The sequence below is a fragment of the Halyomorpha halys genome, unplaced genomic scaffold (assembly GCF_000696795.3).
Source record: "Halyomorpha halys isolate HHAL.00 unplaced genomic scaffold, Hhal_1.1 Scaffold2886.1, whole genome shotgun sequence".
Classification (NCBI taxonomy): domain Eukaryota; kingdom Metazoa; phylum Arthropoda; class Insecta; order Hemiptera; family Pentatomidae; genus Halyomorpha; species Halyomorpha halys.
In genome coordinates, this window is record NW_027112570.1 from 101,559 (window position 1) to 124,905 (window position 23,347).

General features: G+C 29.5%; 1 protein-coding gene across 3 annotated transcripts in view; it reads right to left on the bottom strand.

Moving 5' to 3' along the window:
• Positions 1-20,126, bottom strand: part of LOC106691744 (choline/ethanolamine kinase) — a 40,664-nt gene extending 20,538 nt beyond the window's left edge. The window contains exon 1 of one of the 3 annotated variants that reach the window (XM_014437604.3): positions 19,643-20,126. In XM_014437604.3, the coding sequence (XP_014293090.1) occupies positions 19,643-19,787 (145 nt within the window). In that variant the 5' untranslated portion in view covers positions 19,788-20,126. Of the gene's footprint in view, positions 1-17,612; positions 17,635-19,100; positions 19,571-19,642 lie in introns of those variants that run through there. The other 2 variants (XM_014437607.3, XM_067050370.1) reach the window with 2 other exon arrangements.
• Positions 20,127-23,347: the final 3,221 nt, after the last annotated feature.

The window sequence follows — 23,347 nt, forward strand, 5'->3', positions numbered from 1 at the left end:
TGTAATGTTCCTTACATTTTATAAAGGAGCTTCTATCTCCATCGGCATACCGTTAGAGCGTGATCTCTTTCAGTAGTCCACTATTTTGCCTAATCATTAAGAGCCTCGCAGGTATTTCGGAACAGTTTTTAATAGTTTTAAGTTATCTACCTCCTCAATAAATAACTTATATTGCGTGCAATCAGATTATTCTGTACATAATTAGGAGTTTAAAAACGAACTATTTTTTTTTTCTTCAATCTGTTTAGTGCCGAAAACATTGCTGACAGTTCTAAAAACTATTCTAGGACTCTGACGCACGGATTATTGGGAATTTCTCAATAAGAAAAATGTTTATATTTTTTGAAGAGATTATACCTTTAAATGTCCATTGAATTGAAACAAATCGCTGACCGATATAAAAAGATATACAGAAATATTGACTCAAAGATTCAGGACATCAAAATGATAATGACCCAAATGTTGTTATAAAAAAGTTGCATTTTTATTGCAAGTTGCATCAGATCATAAAAAGTAATGGTGGATATAAAGCCATTATGAGGCATACTGAAAAAGTAGACTCACTTTAATAACACAATTAATAGAGTGGATGTCATATTTTAAATTATGATAATTATTAAAACTTTAATAACAACAGAAAATAGTGGTCCAGGAGTACAATAATAACATTATGTATGTTTCGTATGAAGGATTACAAACATAAACATAACAAACCATTTTTAATTTTTTATTTATTTAATTAACAGTTTTGGTAATAAATTATCACAAAATAAAATCGTTTCACTATGTGATAATCAAATACAAAAACTGTTGAATAAAAAGCCTAATATTTAGTAAACAAAATAATATGCTACAATAAGAGAGTCCTTTATTAAAAAACACTCAAATAATATGATTTGGATGGTTTTGAGAAATAAACGAATCAATTGATATATAAATCACTCTTGTTATTCATTTCTTCCATTTTTTTCCTTATTTATTATTTTTTTGATAAAGTGAGTCCATTTTTTCAGTATGTCTCATGACGGATTTATATCGGAATGTTTTTAAATTAAAATATTAGATTAAGATAAAACATTCGATGAAATACATTCAAAGTCCTTCTTAATGTTAACGGATTTTATAACTTAAAAAAATTATAAAGAAATAAAATAATTATAATAACCTTGTTGCTCATTACATTAGTTCCTAATTGGTGCAAACGAAGAGAGCAAATCTAAACGAGTAATTGATAACGAAGCAATTTTAGAGTTTCTCAATCATTATGTAAGAAATAAGAAACCTTCCGATGGACAATGTTCAATGACGAAATAAAATTAAAAAGGGAAAATAATTTTTATGTTTTTGTGCGCACCTGGCAACTGGCTGACTGTAATTTAAAAAAATATCGAGGAAAACAGACGCAAGGTTAGATAGAGGCGGAATTATCATTCCAAAACTAAAGTGTAAGAATTCTGTTGTGTTTTTTCTGTTATTTGGTTTCGTAACGCCATATTGTTTGTTTTATAAGGTAATACCAAAGAATTTGGTAACAGTTAACTGAAATTATCATTTGTTTTTAATCACTATTGCTATGTTAAAATAGCATTACCCCTAGCAACAAATATATTATTTATTTGATTATAGAATAATACATAAAATACAGTTATAATTCTGCATGTAATTCTTGTTTATTTAAATAGGAATAAGAAAAAAAATTACTAAATATATATTTTTTAATGTATAAGGAAAATAGATTAAGAAAATAAATAAAAACAATTTGATTTATGTTTATTAATTTGCAGGTTTCTTGCTTAAGCGTTTGCTTAATACTTATTTATATAAAAATGATTAACGTTTGTTATTTATTTTTTATATTTTATTTAGCTTTAATATAAATTAAATACCTTGTGATATGTTTTTACTAAAAATCTTCGGTTAAATTGTCAAGAATGAGGGGATAGTACACTTCCTAACCTTACAATGATAAATTAAGCCGACATTAAACTCAAATAGTTATATTATGCACTATATTTTATTTGAGCCTAAAAATAAAAATAGTACATAATATAAAAAAAATAATACACAATATAATAAAAGAAAAATAGTACATTATATTACTATTTGAGTTTAATTTGACCGCACCCGAACCAAATTCCATTTACATTATTTTAGTTGTTTGTATCTTTTTTAGCCCTGAAAAGTGGCAAAGAATAAATACTTTAATTATGGTTTGAGCTCTTTTGACCCCACGCCCATCTTCCTTTTTGTATATTACATACGGTCAATCAACGATCTTCCACTGAATATAAAGTAATTAATTTAAAAAAAAGGTATAAAAAAGAAATTAAATGTAAAAAAAAAACAGCAAATATGTTTTTCATAATAAATGAAAAGAGCTAAAACTCAATATGTTAAATATTATTGCTATGAAGATGGAAGCTCCATATGAAAATGGAATTTAACATTAATGTTTATGCTAAAAAAAAGTATTGTTAGGTTATATAAATGAATCATTATCAAGGTTGACAAGTTTTAATTATGAAATGTCTCATATTAATGATAAGGATTGTTAGAGCATTTTAATTATGTTTAAAAAGTCGTTAATATAGAGCTCAATTAGGTTAATGGTATAATGGTGTTACAGGAATGATGGTAGTAAAGACCCCATGTTGTAAAAATTAATAAAGGTTTTTTTATTAAAAAGCTCTCAAGAAGGAGTTTCACCTCAGCATTCAAACATATAATAACTATTACATGTAGAAATATCCATTAGTACTCGTATGGAAGCTAGTTAAATAGACTATTAAGTAGTTTATAATGGCTATCTTCGTAGGAGTAACAGATTCTATAATTTTTTGCAACATAATATAATAGAATGTTGTTCTGTTTTCGCGGGGGAGGGGAGAGAATGTTGGTTTTTGAAAAAATGTATCTCGGGAACTATTAAACGTAAATAGTTCTAATAGAGCTGAAACTGAGGCCAGTCAAATACGCCATAAATCAGTTAATAATGGTTATCTTCTAAGGAGGAAGAATTTCTTTGGGTTCTGGAAAAGTAATATTATTAAATGTTGATTTCTTGTTATTATTGGAGTACATAGACCAGTGTAAGGGGGAAGGAGGGATGTCTGCTCTCCTGTAAAGTGAAAGAAATGGAAGGGAGTCTTTTACCTCCAAGATATAGATTTGTATATAGTATGCAGATAATCTTATTGTACAAAAGTAATGGTCCTAACTAACTACATATGTATGTAAATCACTGCACATTAATTATACAACGAAATTAAAGTATTTTTTATACTCGGTTTCGACTAGGTAGGTTTCTTTAATTAAATTTATTTATTTTTAAAATTTAATTTCAAATTATATTCTAGCAGGATATCTAATTTGTGAATTTCTGCGCAATCTTTATGCTTTATTTATTTCAAATCACACAAATAAATATTGTTCATGCAGTTGTTATGCTCTATCTCCTCCTTAATAAAATATGTTATCTTTCCAGTATGTTTTTGGTTTGTCCCAAGCCACTTTTTTTGTGATTTGGTTATAAAGTTCAGTAACGTCGAGCACTGTTAGTACGTGGACTGGTGATCTCTAATGAGTGGTTCTCTCATAAAGGAGTATAAATTAAAGAAGAATTAATAATATGAACAATCACCCATTCGTAAATTGTAAAAGAAGCACGCAAACGTTACTCGCAAAACCTTTTTTTCTTTAGTATATTGTATTCTAATCTTTCAAAAGATAAATTAATGGAGAATACCAGGGAAAATTACAGACCACAAAAACGAATAGTGTCAAGAAATAAATCACTGATCGTTAAGATAATTGTTCCTAAACCACAGAAAGAGCAACTTTCCTCATTGGGTTGTAAACAACTTATAAAACTTGCTCAAGGAAGTTTTGGGGTTTTTCCCAGAAAAACAAGATCTCAGATAAAAAAGATAATAATGGATTTTAAGGAAAAAAAAAACCGTACAGAAGAAAATGCGCGTCGGCGAATATAGCGGTATATCTTAGGCGTTAATAGGTATTTCTAGCAGGGAGAATTCCAGGTCTAACTAGCACCTGTCTGGACCTACCAGAACATTTTTGAAAAAGAAAGAAAAAAACCCAAAACTTATAATTATTTTGTCAGTCAAATGCCTTAAAATAATAATTAATAAACTTCAATGTTGTTTTTAAAATTGTATCTGAATAGATGCAGGTATCTTCGATGAAGAAGGAATGTTTGCGACATTAGGCAGGTATCTGATGCGTCCGAAAAAATTTGTAAGCGATGCCACTGTAGTATTAGTAGTGTGGTAGTACTCCGCATACGTTTTACTTTTACAACTTCTATGTACAAGTATCAATTCTGGCAGATATAGGAAGATTCAGGACTAGATCTAGTTCATATTCGTAATGGATGACCAGAACATCACCAATAAACTAAATCCAGCAGAGCGGTCCTTCAACAATCCGTAATAAACAAAAGGAACTAAGCACTAAGTGCTGGCCCCGCACACAGTGGACCATTCCTCTAACTCTCTAAAATACCTTCTGGAAATAGAAGGACAATAAATTATAAATATGTATTACTAATGTCTATTTGTATTTGTAAATAAATAAAAATTCATAGGAGGGTTAGAAAAAATATATATATAAGTAGGAATTCTCATTCTTTGGACTTTGGAGTCAGGAAGATCAGTAGAGTTGACCTTTAGCATTCAATCAGGCAAATTTACATGTCATTTTGAAATATAGTAAATAAGTGTGTCTTAGTCTCTATATTCCTTCATACAAAGTAATTAAAGTCTATCGTAATCCACTCTACCGCCGATTATTGAATAAAAGTATACGATAATTTTTGGAAAAATATGTGTAGCTCTGTCTGCTTTAGGAACTGCACCAACATTTGTATCCAAAAAGTTTTGAAAAAATAACAACTCGCTGGAGTATCTGAGTCACAAAACTAAAACCAGATAGACATCCTGCTTCAATATGTGGAAGATTATTTTATGAGAATCATTTTGAAAATTGGCCAGCTTTCCTATGATTAAAGACAGTAATTCCTATATGATTGATATGATTCCTGAGCATTAGTCATTAAACGAATATAATTCATTTTCCATTTATCCTTAAACGGTTTCCTTTGTACTAAAATTGCCTGAAAAGACTCAATCTATGGATATCTCTGGTCTTAGGTTAAAGGACTATAGACTATTTCTTTAAATCGTGGAGTCTCCATTGATTGTAATAAGGGCGATTTTATAGATCATCTCAATTCGAAATAAAAAAAAGTAATAAATAGATTCTATGTGATTCACAATTTTTGGCTAATCATTTACTATAAAAAATCTCAGGTTTAAGTATTTTGTTTTTCATTTCAGATTCATTCGGTAAATTTGATGGTATTTTCTATTTATATCCTCAGTTTAAGGAAGGACATTCTATGCATATATATATATATATATATATATATATTGATAAAAATACAGCCTAAGACAATTATCAATTCTTTTTTTAAAAGTTTCTGATGACCACACGATAGAATATTAAAATTATAAATAGAGACAATCTTTTCAATCCAGAATCTCACAAAAAATTTTCAATGCTTCTTATTGTGTCAGAAAATTATCCATAGACATCTTCATTCTTTCATTGACTGTCCTCATAGTACAAAAGCCGAGAAGAAAAAAGGGCAGTTATCTCACCCCAATTTTCGATTACTTTAATAAAAACTATATATAATTACTAGTCAAAACTGTCAAGTCTACCAAGTACAGGTAGGGGGAATAAAAAATGGCGGTTGTTTCAAAACCTTAAAAAAACATTAATTTTTCATTCGGAGCTCTATATCTTAAAAACGACCAACAACACTAGAAAATCTTAGAGAACATTATTTAAAGAAGAGTAACTTTCCTGAAATATTAGCCCTAATAGAGCCATTTACGTCCAATAGTTCTTGAGATATAGCCTTTTAAAAAGCAACATTTCATAAAAATATACTGAAATATCAATAGTTAGTTAATTTATTTTGAGAAATCTATATCTCGGGAACTATGTGACGTATAGATGTCTATTAGCACTCACAGTAAAGCTAGTTTAACGCACTAGAAAGTAGTTTATGACCTTTAACTTCGTAGGAATAGTAGTTTTCATGATATTTACTAAAATAAATTAATTTATAGTTGTTCGGACAATAAGTTTGATTTATGAAAAACTTCATCTTAAAAACAATTGGGTGTATAGATGTTTGCCAGCACTCAAATTAAAGCTAGTTGAATTTACTATAAAATAGTTCATAACGTTTATATTTGTAGAAGTAATGGTTTTTATTCATCATGACAAAATAAATACACAAAATGTTAATTTCTAGTTGTTTGTATAAAACATTGGATTTTTAAAAATATATCTCTAGACACATAAGATGTACATATGTCTGCCAACACTCAAAATTAAGGCATTTTAACTTACTATAAAGTAGTTTATAACACTTATCTTCGTAGTGATAGTAATTTTTATGATATTCACATATGAATATAAATTTAAACAACTATAAATCAATTTATTTTCGCAAATTTCATGAAAACTACTACTGCTACGAAAATAAACGTAATAAACTACTTTAAAGCCCATTAAACTAGCTTTAATTTGAGTGCTAATAGACATCTGTACGTCGAATAGTTTCTGAGATACAGATTTCTCAAAATAAATTCACTAACTACTGATATTTCAGTACGTTCCATACAACATTTTTGTGAAATGTTGTTTTTTAAAAAGCTATATCTCGAGAACTATTGAACGTAAATAGCTCTATTAGGGCTTAAATTTTAGCAAAATTACTCTACTTTAAACGATGATCTTTAAGATTTTCCATTGTTGTTGGTAGTTGTACAGATATAAAGCTCCGAATAAAAAATTTATTATTTTTAACGTTTAGGAACAACCGCCATTTTTTATACCCCCTACCAATACTTGACAGACTCATCAATTTCGACTAGAAATTATCCCTAGTTTTCAATTAAGTAATCAAACAATGGGGTGAAATAACTGTATTTGTTCTCCTCTTGGGCTTTTGTACTATCATCTCAGCAATTCAGATTATGGCCTAGCCATCTGATTCGTTATACACTTAAGAATTATAAAACACTTAGATCATTATAAAGTTTTTAGGACAGCATCGAAGGAACAACACTATATTTTGTAATAATAATTTTAGAATCTTGTTTATAATAATAATTTTTTAACTTGCGCATGTCAGAAGTTTGTCAGTTGCGATTCGAGAGTTTTATTTAACTTATTCTAAAAACCTTAGATAGACTGAAATAAGATCGTTTAGCTACTACTATTCTGAATTTTGTTTCTTGTTCCTTGTCCAAGGAATCTTTGATCATCGATCCTAAATATTTAAAGATTTTGGAACATTAAAATCTGTAGTTTCCGATCATGCAGTGCCTCTAGGGATCAGCTGGTTTCTTCTCTCTCAAAAAAGACTATAATATTCCTTATTTTGCAGTTTTTGCCAGAAATAAATATTTCTCCATTAATTGTTTATCTATAAAAAATCATAAGTTCGCAACCTGTCATCTCAATTTATTCTGGATAATCTTCTAAGAATTCTGAAATGAAGATGACCTCGGGATCTTGAAACCGTTGAACATTCATGAAAGTAGTACTTCTACAGTAACATCGAAAGCCATTGTTATCTACTGATATTCTTATAATTCTTTAAAATATATAATAATAATTCTTTGTAGTTTTTTCACAAGTGTAAATTTCATAATATTAATAAATTTTAAAAAATGGTGATATATATTACAGATCAAGTTTGCTTAGAAATACTACAGATTTAAAAAGCCTTCAATCTGGGATAACATTGAGAAAATTAAAAAAGACGGACTTATACAATGGTCAGAATATTTTGAAAAAAAAATCGATGAGCTTAAACGAAACGGGGAAAACAATTTTTTTTTTTCAAAGAAATATTTTAAAGAATTATTGTTCGAGTAATAATAATAACAGGTATATTAACGGTGTTTAGCTTTGCATAAGTTCTGAAAAACAACCGTTTATTTTTTAAATTACAACAATTAGTGATAATTTTCTATACAGAAATACTTTAGAAAACCTTGAAAATAGATAAGAAATGGAAAAAATAGCAATATGACTCCAGTATTGTGAAAATGTGTACTATGTGATTCCTTACACCATGACGGCATAACCACACTGTTTACTTTATCTATGTAATAAATGTTCTTACAAAAGATAATAAAGTAATCAGCAGAAGCCATAACAAATATCAAGTTACGGTTACATTAAAATCAATTTAGCATCGAAAGCTACAAAAGTCTTTGATCGGATCTTCTCTTGAACTTTTAATTTGTTCTGTTTGTTTAAAACCAATTTATTTTATCTTATCCCAATATAATTGATTTCATTGAAACTGACGACAGCGATCGTTTCTTTTACGTACGTATTTTTTATATCATATATTTTTTTTTCTAAATAATAAATAACTGAAATGCTTGAGAAACCCGATAATATCCACAGTCCTTGCCTGCAAAGATCCAATTGAATATTCAAAGATCCCATAAAATTCGTCCAAACACAAATCTCGTGGTATGATTTATTTTATCTATATTTATTACTTATTCTGTACTGGCTTTGTGTATTCAGTAATTCGTGTAGAAATTCTAGAATACCTGCTCTTTTACAGTTCCACAAGTCGGAGGGGGAATGTAAATTGGAATGATTGTGCTTCAATACACTATTGAAAGGTAAGTGGAAGAACATGCTATGAGTGTAATTTTAGTGGAAATCAAAAAGGTAATTTTGCTTGGAATAATTTTTAAATAATTTTTTTTACATACCGCCTTACATATTTTTTCGGACACTTAAAATTAAGGTATTTTTAAGAAGTTGAAAAATTGAATTTCAGCTTTCATAATAAGAATATAAAATCATTTAATACAATTAATTTCCACTTAGCACTTTAATTATGGGCAAAATTATAGGTTTTTAATCAAAGCAGTTTAATGTTTTTTATACGTTTCATAAATGCTAAGAATTTTTCGCGATTTTAATTTTATTCAAACAAGGATGGGTTAGTTGTTATAATGTATTAATATTATATACAATATAACAATGGTTGATTATTGTAGGATTTGGTTGTTATATATACACTTTTAGTTTTTATTGCAGGTATTACGATTTTTTTCCGCACAAAGATCCCGTCTCAAGCCATGAGAATAAAGAATCAAAAGAGTCCATATAAATTTCTAATGTGGAAAGATGTTTTCCAGAAGAGGACAAATGTGGAAGTTTTGAAGAAATATAAGTTTTGGTTGAAGTGATCCGTTTCATGAGTATTTTTTATGCCGAATCCAGTGGAAAGAAAAGACGAAAAACCCCTTTAATAAAGGTTATACTTCATTACAAAATGGAAAAAATCTGCCTAGAGAGAGAGAGAGAGAGATAGAGAAAGAGAGGGAGAGAGAGATAGATAGAGAGAAATACTTTATTTATCTATGCTGCCTAAATACATCAGGTTGGTATCTCACACAGCATACTTATCAATCCGTAATCGGACATATCTAAATTACACATACATGGTATAATCAGATATAAATAGATATAATAATAAGATATAATAAACAATTTTTTTCCCCCTACAGTTTCCTTATACAATCAATTTCGGTCTGTACAACAAATACAAATGTTTCAATTCGTTCCTATTTTTCCTTCTCATTTCTGCTCCTCCAATTTCACAATTTTTTAATTCGCTCTCCGGAATTCACCCTCCTGTGAGTGACTAAACAAATGTGACCCGCTAAACAAATTGAATATTAGACGGCAATGTGAGAACAGATCGTCATTCATAGTCACAGCAGTAGATCAATTTACCAAAAACAAACAAATAGATACATGTTACGAGAGTAAGACTAACACATAGATTAAAAGGAAAATATAACAAAAAACCGGTTATTTTTTATCATTAATTATAGCTTTATTTTTCAGCTTTTCATTAATGACTAAAAAACATAGTATTTTTCGGACAAGGACTGTCTATATAAAATTTTATTTTTGAGCGATCTACAGCGCCACTAGACATCCCTATAAAATACTCCCAGCATAGAAAATAGAAGAAGAGCATTTTAAAAAAAATTCCAGTTTTCCAACTCTCTAGCCAGTAACTTCGCATTGAAATCAAGTTAAAGCGTTATACGTTTTATTTTAAGCAAATTTAAGCTAAACAATTTATTTTTGGTCAAAAAGATTGCTCATAAAGCGATTGTTATGAATGAAATTGAATAATTAGTAATTAACGCTTGACTTTTATTTCAAGGAGATATAAATCATTAATTAACAACTATTATTAACCAAACCGCATAAGTATTGTTATAATCCCAGATCCCGTGACAAAAGATGGATTCCGTGACCATGCCCATTGACCTGAAATAAAAAGTGCATGTCTGACATCTTAAAGTTAGTGGAATAAAAAAATATAACGAGGTAAATAAAGAAATGGAGGAAATAAATATAAAAGGGTGGGTAGTTATGGTTTTTTGATAAAGTTTAGGTCTACATTTTTTTTTTTTTTTTTAATAATTTATTTATTGATATTTACAACTGTATACACATATATACAACAAGTAAATTTGCTGTAGATGACTTAGTAACATGATAAAAACATGTGGAGAATCTACCCACTGATAGAACTCCAATAACATTTCTAAAGAAGAAGATCTCGAGGCCATCTTCTTTTCAGACGCCTAGGAGGATTATTACGTAATGAAGGAGAAGCCAGGTTAGAAACAAGTGGATTTGGGTGGTTGAGAAGTTTATTATGGAAGGAACGGTATCTGGTTCTGGCCAAATCGCCAACATATGGAATATTGAGGTCCTGATGGATGACTTGATTTGTGACAAAGTAAGGAGCATTAAGGATTTTACGAAGGATTTTGGACTGTAAGGATTGGATTCTGGAGGAATTTGATGGTTTAGTGGAGCCCCAAAGCTCAACTCCGTATGTCCAGATAGGCCTTATAATAGTTATGTAGATCAGTCTTTTGTAATGGATTGGCAATTTAGACCGTTTGTCCAGTAAATGTTGCAATAGTCGGAATCTACGAGCAGTTTCTTGTCTTTTTAGTCTTGTATGAGGATTCCATGTCAGTCGTTTGTCGAGATGTAGTCCTAAGTGACGGATCTGTTCGACAGGAATAAGTGGTTTATTATTAAAGGATATTGTAGGGGAAGAGGTCATGGGTTTACGTCGAAGGGTAAATGTGATTTGGTGGGATTTATTGGAATTTATTTTAATCCTCCAGTTTTGGCACCATTCTTCAAGGGTGGTGATGTGGGATTGGAGGGTTTGGGATACAATGTAAGGATCATTGTTCACTGACAATAGACATGTATCATCATACGTGGTGAGGATAGTGTTAGGATGGGTTGGGACTTATAAAATATAGGAATGATTTCACAGTGAGGATCTTGCATAGGCAATAATGATGGTGTATATTTCTTTTCTGCTTAGAATCTTCCATTCACATATATTTCGTTTGAAATAAAATTTTAAAAAATGGTCTACATTAAAAAATTTTATTTTAAACCTACGCAAATGACCGTAAGTTTATTTTATTAAAGAAAAACCTAAAATTTATAAAGCCTTTGAAGTCAGAACAGTTCTGAGACAAGGAGATCTCACTAATGCTGTTCAACTTAGCTATAGAAAAAGTGATTAGAAGAAAAAGACGCGAAAATGGTGGGGTGCACGACGGAGTGAAACATAGAATCCTAGCGTACGCAGACGACATTGCGATCCTAGGAAGTAGCCAAATGACATGGAAAGACTCTACAAAGAGAAGCAGAGGAAATCGGCTTGCAAGCAAATGAAGTTAAAACAAAGTATATGGTTTTAAATTGAAAAATCCACCCTAACGATAAGGTCTACGTGTATAGCAATAGATTAATACTATTACAATAGATTAATACATTAAATAGATAATTTAAAATACCTCGGCTCCACAATAATCTCATTAAATGATCAAAGGACTGAGATAGACCAGCGCAAAAAGAGGCTTCTCTCTGTCAAGAATACTGAAATTTAGAAAACTCTCTAAAAAATTGAAGCTAAGGGTGTAAAATGCTAAGATATAGCAAACTCTGATACACGGCTGCAAGACCTGGCTCTTACGAGTACCAAGTAAGAGATTCGGAATAACATACACATATATTAATATGCAGATGTATATGTATACTCCACCTGCATAATGCAAGTCAGATCAAGAAACAATATCACTTGGGCATATAAAAAAAGGAAATAAAGACCCATGGTCAGCAGAAATCAGAGCATACCTAAGCAGAAGAAATTGCTAGATCAAACGAATTTGACCAGAAGTTTGTCTGAGTGATCAAGAATATAGAAAGAACCAAACCAGAAAATTTTAGAGATAGCTAATTTTATACTTATTAGTGAAATATTTTTTTGTGTTATGATCTACTCAAGTGAAATTTAAAAAATGAGATAAGTAAAGCTACCATGGAGGACGGCAGTGGAAGGTTTTTCAATTTCAGGCGCTTTCTAAATATTGCTCGATTAAACTATGTTAAAGTTCCGTCTTCCCATTTTATGCTAATATTTCAAAAGTAATATAGGGCTGTCGCTCCCCGGGGGTTTTAGCAGGGCGCGTCTTGGAGGGTGGATTGCCTTTTTTGTGTTATGATCTCCTCTTGTGAGATTGTGACATATCGTACTATTAATAATTATTAATCTTATTTTACGTGTGTTAAGGCGCCAAAAATTGCATTTAAAAAATATTATTCCGCCGTTATCGTGTATGTTGTCTAACAACTTCCTTGTTATTCCGGACTGTTTAAAAACTTTAACTTAAACTTAATTTTACTATATAATTTAGGGTCAGAACGAGGCTAGAAAACCTTGATAAATCGATATGAAATATCACGCTACAAATAAATTACAATAAAACCACGCAACAGGCACACGTTTGATAATTATTAACGAATTATTTTAAAAGATACCAGACCATTGGTATACTTTCACAACTATTTGAAATTTAAAAATGGAGTAAGCAGGTAATTTCTACGTCAAGAGAATAAATTGTAAGATGTAAAATTAACAAATTAGAACCATAAACACTAAAATCAATTAAGGTTATAGCCGTAGACAAGGAATAGATCATAGACCAAATACAAAATACCAAAATCCCTCATAGAATGGAGTGTTTAGTCGTTTCGAACAATAAGCAGTGAAACATTAAAACCACTAGCAATCAGTACTCATATTCGTTTCCATTTAGTCATATTTCGGCAAAATTCATAGTTTTGAAAGAAATCCGCCAACAATTTAAAATAAATAATATCCAATGAGCTTTATCTATTATTCCTTACAGGTTGTGGAACAATTAAAATAAATATAAACTATAATAATATAAATTTGAATATTATTAATTCACCGTGTGTAACTGATTGTAGAAAGATGATCCCGACGGCGATGTGAATGTGAAACTGACAAATGTGTGAACGAAAGCAATTTCTCCAACAAAAAGCAAAAATTTAAATTTTTTGTTAGAGATTAATTAATAGTTTTTCATAAGGTAGTGTCCCAGAATATGAAGTTGGTTTCTATTTGATTGTTTTTTTTTATTAATGTTTTTAAGTCAACTTCCAATACGTTTTTGTATTACTCTTCTTTCTTTTGAAAAAATTAATTAAAACACATAATCTACTCAATTAATAAAACAGCTCTACAAAATTTTATTTAGAAATCAAAAATTTAAATTTAAAATTTAAAAATTTTATTCTATATTTTACAAGACCAACTTGCAAGCTTTGTCTTCTCGTCTTTATTACGATCAAATTCAAATGTTTTGGTTCTGTTGTAAAGACCAGTTTTCTCTTATTCTGATAACTATTAAGTATACAATATTTTAAGACTATAATAAGTCATTTAATGCATATAAATATATTTTATTATACCTCAAATTAAAATTAACATCGTATACATAACAACAAAATAGTTGTATCAATATATTAATTAATTAATTAAAATCAAATATCAATAAATAATTTTTTTTAAATTGTTTTCAACCAAGAAAATTTTTTCTTCTGTTTTCTCCTTTAGCTAAGTGCCAAATTATTTTTTAGTTTACATTCGTCAATTTCTTTTTCTATTAACAGTAAGAGATGGTCACTTATTTCGAATAAACAAAACTAAATGCACTTAAGAACATATTGAAAATTCATTACAATGCATTTCAGCCCTACAAGATTTCAAAAAGGTTAAGATCTTGCTGATACGATTTGATTGATGTACCGAGTTCAGTAAATACCAGATTGTAAATCGTATTGTAAATCGCGTATCTAATGCTGATTCTTTTCTGAGATTAACAAAATAAATCTATGTGAGCGATCAAAGTGTCACAATAATGCTGACAAAATGATAACGAATTTTCAATTCTAAAAGCTTGCGGAAAAGCTCTTTGATGGAAAACCCAGTAGTTTCCAGCAAGATTCAACCTCTCCTTCCTTCATCAAGAGTTCAGACTGGCCCTCAAGGTTTAACCTTCTAGATTTCCGACTTTGGACTCACCTCTGAAATTGATGGGTAACGATCGCGGATAGAGAAACTAAAAAATTTAAGACAGAAGAGGCGAAGATTAACTCAGTCCAGTTTCTGGTCTTAAGGAAGATTAAGGAGAGGAGATTATAAATGTTTATTGATAGGTATAGTATTTGCTCATACTCAATAATTAACGAAATAAAATAAATAATAAAAATTTCATGTCTAAAAGTGATCGAAGAAAATGTTATAAGCCAACCGCTATATAACAAGTATATATAACATAATATACAATCATTAAAAACTTATATACAAATACATAAATACGATAATGAAATAATGTTGAAGGAAAACATTCGTTCCTTAGTGCGGCAGCAGGAAAAAGAGTTTTTCATTTTTGAATTGCATTTCTTGATCCTTAATAAGATGATATTATATACTTTATTAAGATATTTATACCCTTAATAGCGTAATAAGACCCATAGTAATATAAATTACGCTTCACGAAAAAATTATTATGGCTTATTAATATTACTATTATTATAAATTAAGGCTTGTTTTTATTTTAGATAAAAAGTAATTTCACAAGAAATAGAAGCCGTAGTGATTACACTAATAGAGCGGCAATATAAAAGGAAGGAATTGAAATAAGAATTAGATGCAGAATTGCATTAAAATCTGTAGTCACATTCGCCGGTTCCAAAGAATGGCTCCAACGGGAAAAAATCTTTATGGAGTTCATTTTTCGATTTTGTGTCAAAAACACTCTTATTACCTTGGTGGGTTACAAGCATTCATCACAAAGTTTAAACAACTTGTCATAGAAAATTACTAGTTTTCGGAGCAAGTTTATAGCTTCGAAACCGGCATAAATTATACATTTAAAAAACAATGGTATCGAAAAAAGAAACAATTTCAGGATATAAACTTTTTTGCATATGGACAATGTTCCATCTCACCCTAAAGAATTTTCTAGGGAAATAAAGTTTGTGTAAGTAAACTGAGTAATATGGAATATAATAGCATATTCTGTTTCTTTTATGTATCTAATAATGTAAGCTATTAACAAATATTTTTTTATAAATAAAAAATATACTCTTTTTATTATTATAAATACTCTATTTGTAGTTAAGAGGTAAAATAATTTATGTAAAATACGAATCAGACTAATCTAACCCAAATATTATTATGCTTACAACGAGGGTGCAAGGTCTTGGATTCACGGATTTAGTTCAGATTTATATATGATTATAGGGGCCATAATTTTTTAGACGTTTTCAATTGGAGATGCAATTCACTCGTTAAATTCAGTTCTCTAGCAAACAATTACACGTAATGGGTTTAGCATAGCAGCAACGGATCGGTTAGGAGCTGGGTTCGAGTCCGGAGAGAGTGAATAATTTTTTTTTTTATTTTATGCTTATTTTTACATACATACATAATGGAGTTTAAATAAATTCGAAATTTCTTTAATGACTAGAAACCTTATAAGAGTTTTATCTGTAATTATCCTTCGTATAAGTACAGAATAATATTTATTACAAAACAATAAAAGTATTTCACAAGAACAGGAGAAAAGCCCTTTAACTGCCAGATAATAGTGAAACAATAAATTACGGAAACAATAAATTATTGGAAAAAAAATTGTGAAAGGAAACAATGAATAATATATGAAGAGGATGGTCAGAGTTGCGGTTAAAAAAGAACAAAATAGTTTTCAACTATTTATTGTCCGACGTTTCGTACCACTTTGTAGGGCTTCATCAGGGCTGTTCAAGAAGATAGGTTAAACAGTTATAAAAAAACTAGAAATAATAAATAGAACATTTATCAGATTAACAGAATTAGTATAAAAATATGACTAGCTTCTTACCCCTCATTGTCCGTACAGTGGTTAAACTTGTCATAAAAGCAAATGAAACATAATTTCGTAAAGATACCGACGAGGAACTCCGACCCGTTACTGCTAATAATCGTTTGCTACAGAACTGAATTTAAAGAGTGAATTGCATCTTTCAATTGTAAATATCTAAAAAATTATTGAGTAGTGGCCCCTATTACCATATGTCCTCATCAACAGGGAAACTAAATCTACCATCCGAAAAAATTTGACCTAAATCCGTGATCCTAAGGACTTGCACTCTCCTTGTTAGTAATAAATCAGTTATTTACAAAAATTCGGTACTTTTATGCAATTTGATTTCTAAATAAGCTATAAGCAAAAAAAAAAAATGTAATTAATGATTGGAGAAGATGGTCGGGGGGTGCGGTCAGCAAAGGAACAAAATAAATAAAAATATAATAGATGAATAAATATCTATTTTATTTTTATTTATATCATTTTTTTCTTTCTCTAAATGATGGTTGTTGTCTTTTTGTTTTTATAGCCCAGATGAAGACCTGAAAATCAGGTCGAAACGTCGGCATAAATAAATTTTTTTTTGTTTATTTATGTTGTTCCTTTGCTGACCGCACCCCCCGACCATCTTCTCCAATCAGTAATCTACGGTCAACTATATACACCTCAAGAACCATAAAAATTTTTACTCAAAAAGGAAGACGTTTTTACTTTTATGAAAAATAATTATCAATCATTTTTTCATGAAAAAACGAAATAAAAATCAGACAGAAACAATATTATTCCCAAAAAATTGGGATATTAAATTAGCTCAATTAAAAAATAAAAAGGAATGCAGGATATCAAAAACCAACAATAGCTAAATAATTATACCTATGTAATTAATTTTATTGTAATTATATATTTTAGATAAGAAATGCTGAACCAAGGATGGCAATGACCTCTCCCAATATCTTTTATACTCCAGCGCTCAGAAAACGAGATTTTTTTTTCAGGGTTAGTTTCAATTCATGGGCCTTTTTTTGTGAGGCTCTTAGGAATGTAAGATACTTGTGGCGATGCTAATCTCAGTATGCTACTCTGCTAAGTACGTTAGGTAAGAACGGGATTACATGTATCGAAAAGAGCTGATAAAGTTTTAAAAAAAAATCATAAAAATAAAATAATTATAAATGTATTTTATATTTTAAAAATCTAATTTACCTATTTATAATACTTGTGCAACAGCCACAATCTGTTAAATTAATAATCATTGTTACTAATATAAAAGTGGATGATGGGTGGTGCCTTCCCCTATCAAAATTTAAAAGATTTTATATTTCAAAATGTACGGAATTGATCTGAAATACAAATATATAAAAACAAATTTAAAATAATTTATGTCTGACGATAGAATAGTTATTTGATGACAACATTTGAATAATTAATTTGGATGGTAGATATTTCATAGAAATTAAAATAAATATTTTAACTAAACAATTTAATTGGATATGACTGGTAATTAAGATAAAATACTACTTTAATTGAATGAAGTGACCTATCACGGTAACCAAGTAAAAATAGCGCCAGACGCTTGTCCTGCCGATAAAATTCACTTCATGCTCATCATGCCAAAACCATCAAGGTAATAACTGTAAGTCATTAAATTAGAAAAACAATAAATTATAATTTATAAAAAAAAAAAAAAATTATAGTTTATACATAAAAACATTCATTCATACTAAAAAGGAGTTCAGGTGTCTGCTTAACATTAACTCAGGAATAAGAAAACGTTGATAACAACACAACCAACTTCCGGTTGAATTAAAAACCGGAACAATTGTCACCAGTACCATCTAAATCTCAACGTCATTTGACATTAACATATCAGTCTTTTAATACAAGGATAAATATGTAAGTCTCAATAATACGTTTCGGACATAACATTCGTTACGAGTAACGATTATTATCTGCAATTGTACAATAGTATTATCGATGTAATAAATCTCACCACTGTTTACATTTAAATAAATAATTACAATTTAAACGCTTATAAAATTACAATAATTGCTTAAGATATTTTTAGGGGAAAAATAATTCCAATGTTACATCGCTCGCAGAACATGAGAATCAGGTGAGTTGTCATCTGACGTAATTCTGACTTAGCGTTAGTTAAGCTCGACTCGTGCAGTAAAAGAGCAACAATAATATTATTGTAGGTTTTATAAAAGTATTTTAAACTTAACAATAATATTACTATTATAATATAACTATTAATATACATAATAACGATAATATAACTATTAATATTATGAATGTATACTGTTCAAAATAAAAAAAAATTATTATTTAATTAAATTTTTATTTTATTTGACGAAATATTTTTTAAATAATTATTAAGGGCAAGTTTTAAATTATTGTCAGATAATTAGGATTTTGAATATTTATGATTAATTCTTTTTTGTTAAAAGTTTTGTTTAATGCCTCATATATAAGCTGACAACAAAAATTTCTATTTCTGAGTTAATAATGTAACATGTGATTGAATAAAATAATAGTATCAAGCATCACTGCATGAAAGTTTATTATTATAATTACATGAGAGTTTCTTTACTTTATGAACATTATTATTATTTTTTCTAGTATATTGCGTCACATGATTTAACTGAATTCGGGTTTTTAACATTCGAAATAAAATAAAGTTTTTCTTACCGATAAGATGAGCTTCTGTGTATTATTGAAGATAATCACTGTTTTACTTCAAATCTGATAAAATGTAACAGAGTAATGTCAATGTTTCTTTCAGAATAAGTTTGATAAGAAATTATATACCGGGCCAGAATTTTGACAGTGTCAAGTGAGTTTTAAATTTAAATAAGGTGACTGAGACACGAAACAGCTGATGCAATCGACAATACCAACCCAGACACCGGTCGGCAGGTAACTGTCGGGAGTCGCGCTGACAAAGGGGAGTTCAATAATAGCACGCATGCGCTTTTTCAGAGGGTCAGCTGATTCCCAGGAACACGAGGAAAATTGGACCCCGAAGCAGGTTATCTTCTAACAGCTTTGTACATATCTGGTTTCATACTGAATGGTAAAATAAGAACTATTCAAAAACCAATAGAACTATCAACCCTGAAAAAGGTACGCTCTAGATCTAACATTAATTGAAATTTCGAGCTTAAATATAGATTAGAAGATAAGGCATTCATGAAGGTAAGTCATTCCTATTAATTAAACATTTTACTGACCTGTTCGCTTGTTTGTATGAATATTATTCGAGTTGGGCTTTTGATTGGCTATCAATACGACGAGCGGGCACTGTTTAATTCCTCCATATCTTGTTCTTGCAAAAATTTTATAATTTCGAAAGATCCTTGCGAGTCCTGATGCCATTTTAATAATATATTTAGACTTATAGCAGTAAACTGTAAGTGGATAGACTGAAATAAAAGATTCCACGGAGGATCGTAGAAGAGAAGAATGTAAATAACCAAAGCAGAGCTGTGACACACTAACGGCCGAAGCTGCTGGGGTTCGTATGTGTGCCAAATCGATTGTTTATAACGAGATTATTCAGAATTACAAGTCTTGTTTCAAACTATTTTTATTTTTTACTCTATTCACGTTTCAATATTAATTAATATAGTATTTTATTTCAATAATAATTTATCTCCAATCGTATTACTTGTTTCTAATAATGAGCATTCTAAAATCACTAATAAATATCATTTAGAAAATTTTACAATACATATTGTATTGAGAAAAATAAAATATTGTAAGAATTTTGTAAAAAAAAAAATTATCCCTTAATTTATTTACTAATGCCTTCTTTTTTAAAAAATATTATCATAATTATAACCATATTAGAAGTTTTACATACGAGTTTATTTTATTATTGTTAAAATAGTTTTAGTTAAAGGAGCGTCCTAGGCGGCATACATTGAATGTATTTTAAAAATTAAATATATATTTTTATAAATGATAACAATATTTTTTCCCTTTATGCTTCCACAATTCTAAGTCTAATTTATCTAATATATAATACTAATAAATATCAATATGATTATTAAAAAAAATCTCTATTGTATGATTAAAATTCAGTATTATAAACGTTTTGAAATAAAAAATAGCAACAGATTTAACTTATTTTTAACGTTTTAGAAGATTAAAATTGAAATGAGTAAAAAAATATGACATAATTATTTTTAAGATCTTTTATTAGCAATAGCTGCTTAAAAGAACTGTTTTAAATAAATAATTCTATAAACATTGTTTTTAACATTTTTCTCGCTCAAAATTGCAGAATGAGCTCACCGTTTATTTTATATATTTTTTTAAGTGGCTCATTTATAAATATGAATATTTTATAAAATATAGTTGTAATAAAAATTATAACTTTGAAAATTTATTTATTTTTTAAAGACCATTTAACTATTCAAAAATTGTACATTGCTATTTCTGAAAAAAAAAAAAAGGGCAATATTGAATCAAATGATTAGAATATTATTTCAAATTTATGAAAGAAAAAAAAACCTTGAGCAGCCTAGGTCCTACCCTAAGCCCTTATTGTTCCCTCATTTATTTCTTTTTTTTTTTGGAAAACATACGAAAATATGATTTCATTGTATGAGAAACATTAATGCCTAATGATCTGAAAAAATGGCCGATGGTGATGGAGGGGAGTTGAGACCCCCAAAGACATTTCTCAACCCCAACTCCATTTGAAGGTGATACAGAAGCGCTTTAAATTTAAAATTCACACTACCGAAGAAATAATTAGGTGTGGCAAAATTTTGAATGACATTCTCCATCCACTTAGGGTATCGTTCTTCCTAGAAACAACCTTACTTACGAAATTTCTAGCGGGTTCCCGTAATTGCCCAAAAGTAGAGAATTTGTATATACAGATATACATATATTTAACTGTACCGAAACCCGTATGTGCCTCCCAAAACCGTTTTTTAGGGCTAATGAAATAAAATGCGCCAGACTCCTCTTCAATGACCTTCGAAACAGTGAAAAAGACAATTTTTTTTTGAATAGTAAGAACAAAAAGTATAAGCATCCACACCACGTCGCAAACGAAGCCGGACTCCAATGCCACTACACAAATTATACCAACGTCCACAAAGTGGTTTGCATTTAAGTGATCCTTTCTTATCATATCTCCCGCAAACAGTGATCAATTGTATTTTTTTATTTGTTTTTTCCTTCTTATGTCACCTTTCTCTAGTTCAAGCTTGGAGCAATTTCCATAATGACTTCTTTCTTCCTGTGGTTTACAAGCGGACATAGCAAAGACATTTTCTGAGGTCTGCCTGCTCCATATTTTATAAATAGAAACATTTTCTAATCCATCAGTTTGAGGCAAAACAATTTTATGAACGTATGACAGCTCATTCTAGGTCATACATCAATAAGTTTTTGTTTGTTTATTTTTTTTAAATCAAGTACATTCTGTAATTTATTTTAAAAATATATCAGATAGGATAGTTTTTCTTATGTAAAGCGTAAAATCTCGATTCCCTTTTTTTTTTACTATCACTGATATATGAATGATGGGACATTGATTCATTAAAATAAGGAAGTAAACCTCGATAAAAGTACTTACGAAAATACCGTAGTCAATTTGCGGTATGAGAAAGCCCTAAAGCTTGCGCACATTTCAAGGGTAGGCCTGACACACATATTTCTGACAAACAGCATTACTATGCTAATTCTTATTGAAAATAACAATATGTGGGAATTCTAAATTATTTATAATTACTGTTAATTGTTGTTGCTATTGTTGTGAAATTTTTTTTAATTATGTTTAAAAAGGGAACTAAAACTTTTATTTGTGATACTATATGATTCTAGTTCAAATATATTTGTCACAAAACCATTCTCCTGTATGTTATTATATGAGTGGGTAACGTCATTCTCAAGATGAATAAAATTTCTATTCTTTTTTTTTAGCTTCATAAAAATCAAATGGAAAATTTTAAATTATAAATTTATGGAGGTCTCTACAGGTAAACAAGAAGTTATATTCTTATTGCACCTTCTCTAATCAAATTACTATACATGCATGACGAAAGAAAACTAATAAATTTAAAATTTATGTTGTACAATGTATATTTTCAAGCAGCTGAAACATCTCTTGTAAATAACACAAAGCTAACACCAATAAAAGCGATACGGGGTTCAGACGCAGAAAAGAGATAAGCATTATTAAACCACTTGAATTGCCAATAAACCTAATGGAAAGAACAACATAGTGCAGGACTTATCACAAAAAAAAATAAAAGGAATGCAGGCAATATCTACAATTAACCCTTTGCCGTCGAGGGCTCCAGAGCGGAACTATTTATATTTTTTCTTCAAACTCGAAGGCACTGTTATGAAGACAATGCAAATGATTTTCAGTCCATAACATAAGGACAAAGAAAAATCGTAAAAGCTATTATATGTATAAGATTATTCCCTTTTTTTGACAAATGAAGGTCGTTACTCGTGGATTATTACGCTTAAAATATTATTTAATGCCATATTTCTCAATAAAAACATTGCCGAAATGTCTCCTCTAAAGATTCCCATTAACGTTTTAGACTTCTTTGTATTTCTTCTCAAGAAGAACATTTGAGATTTTTTAAGACTATGTTCACTCGACTCCACTGGCAGATTTTCGGAATGCTGCACATTAAATCCTTCCGGTCATAAGGATTACCTCGCAGAAGTTGCGGTTCTTCGCCACGGACGGACGTTCTCGGCAGAAGAGTCCTCGTAAAATTTTAAACTCCTCAAGTTCTTCGTATCGTTATGAACGGGGCCTAAAAGGTCCTAGTGAGTCGTTTCAGCTTGCAAGTACTCGATTTACTGAACACATAAAGTTATGATATGAGAGGAAACATCTGATTTGATTAACGATTCCGATGAATACTGAATGAAGTAAATACTTTTTAAGAGTATAT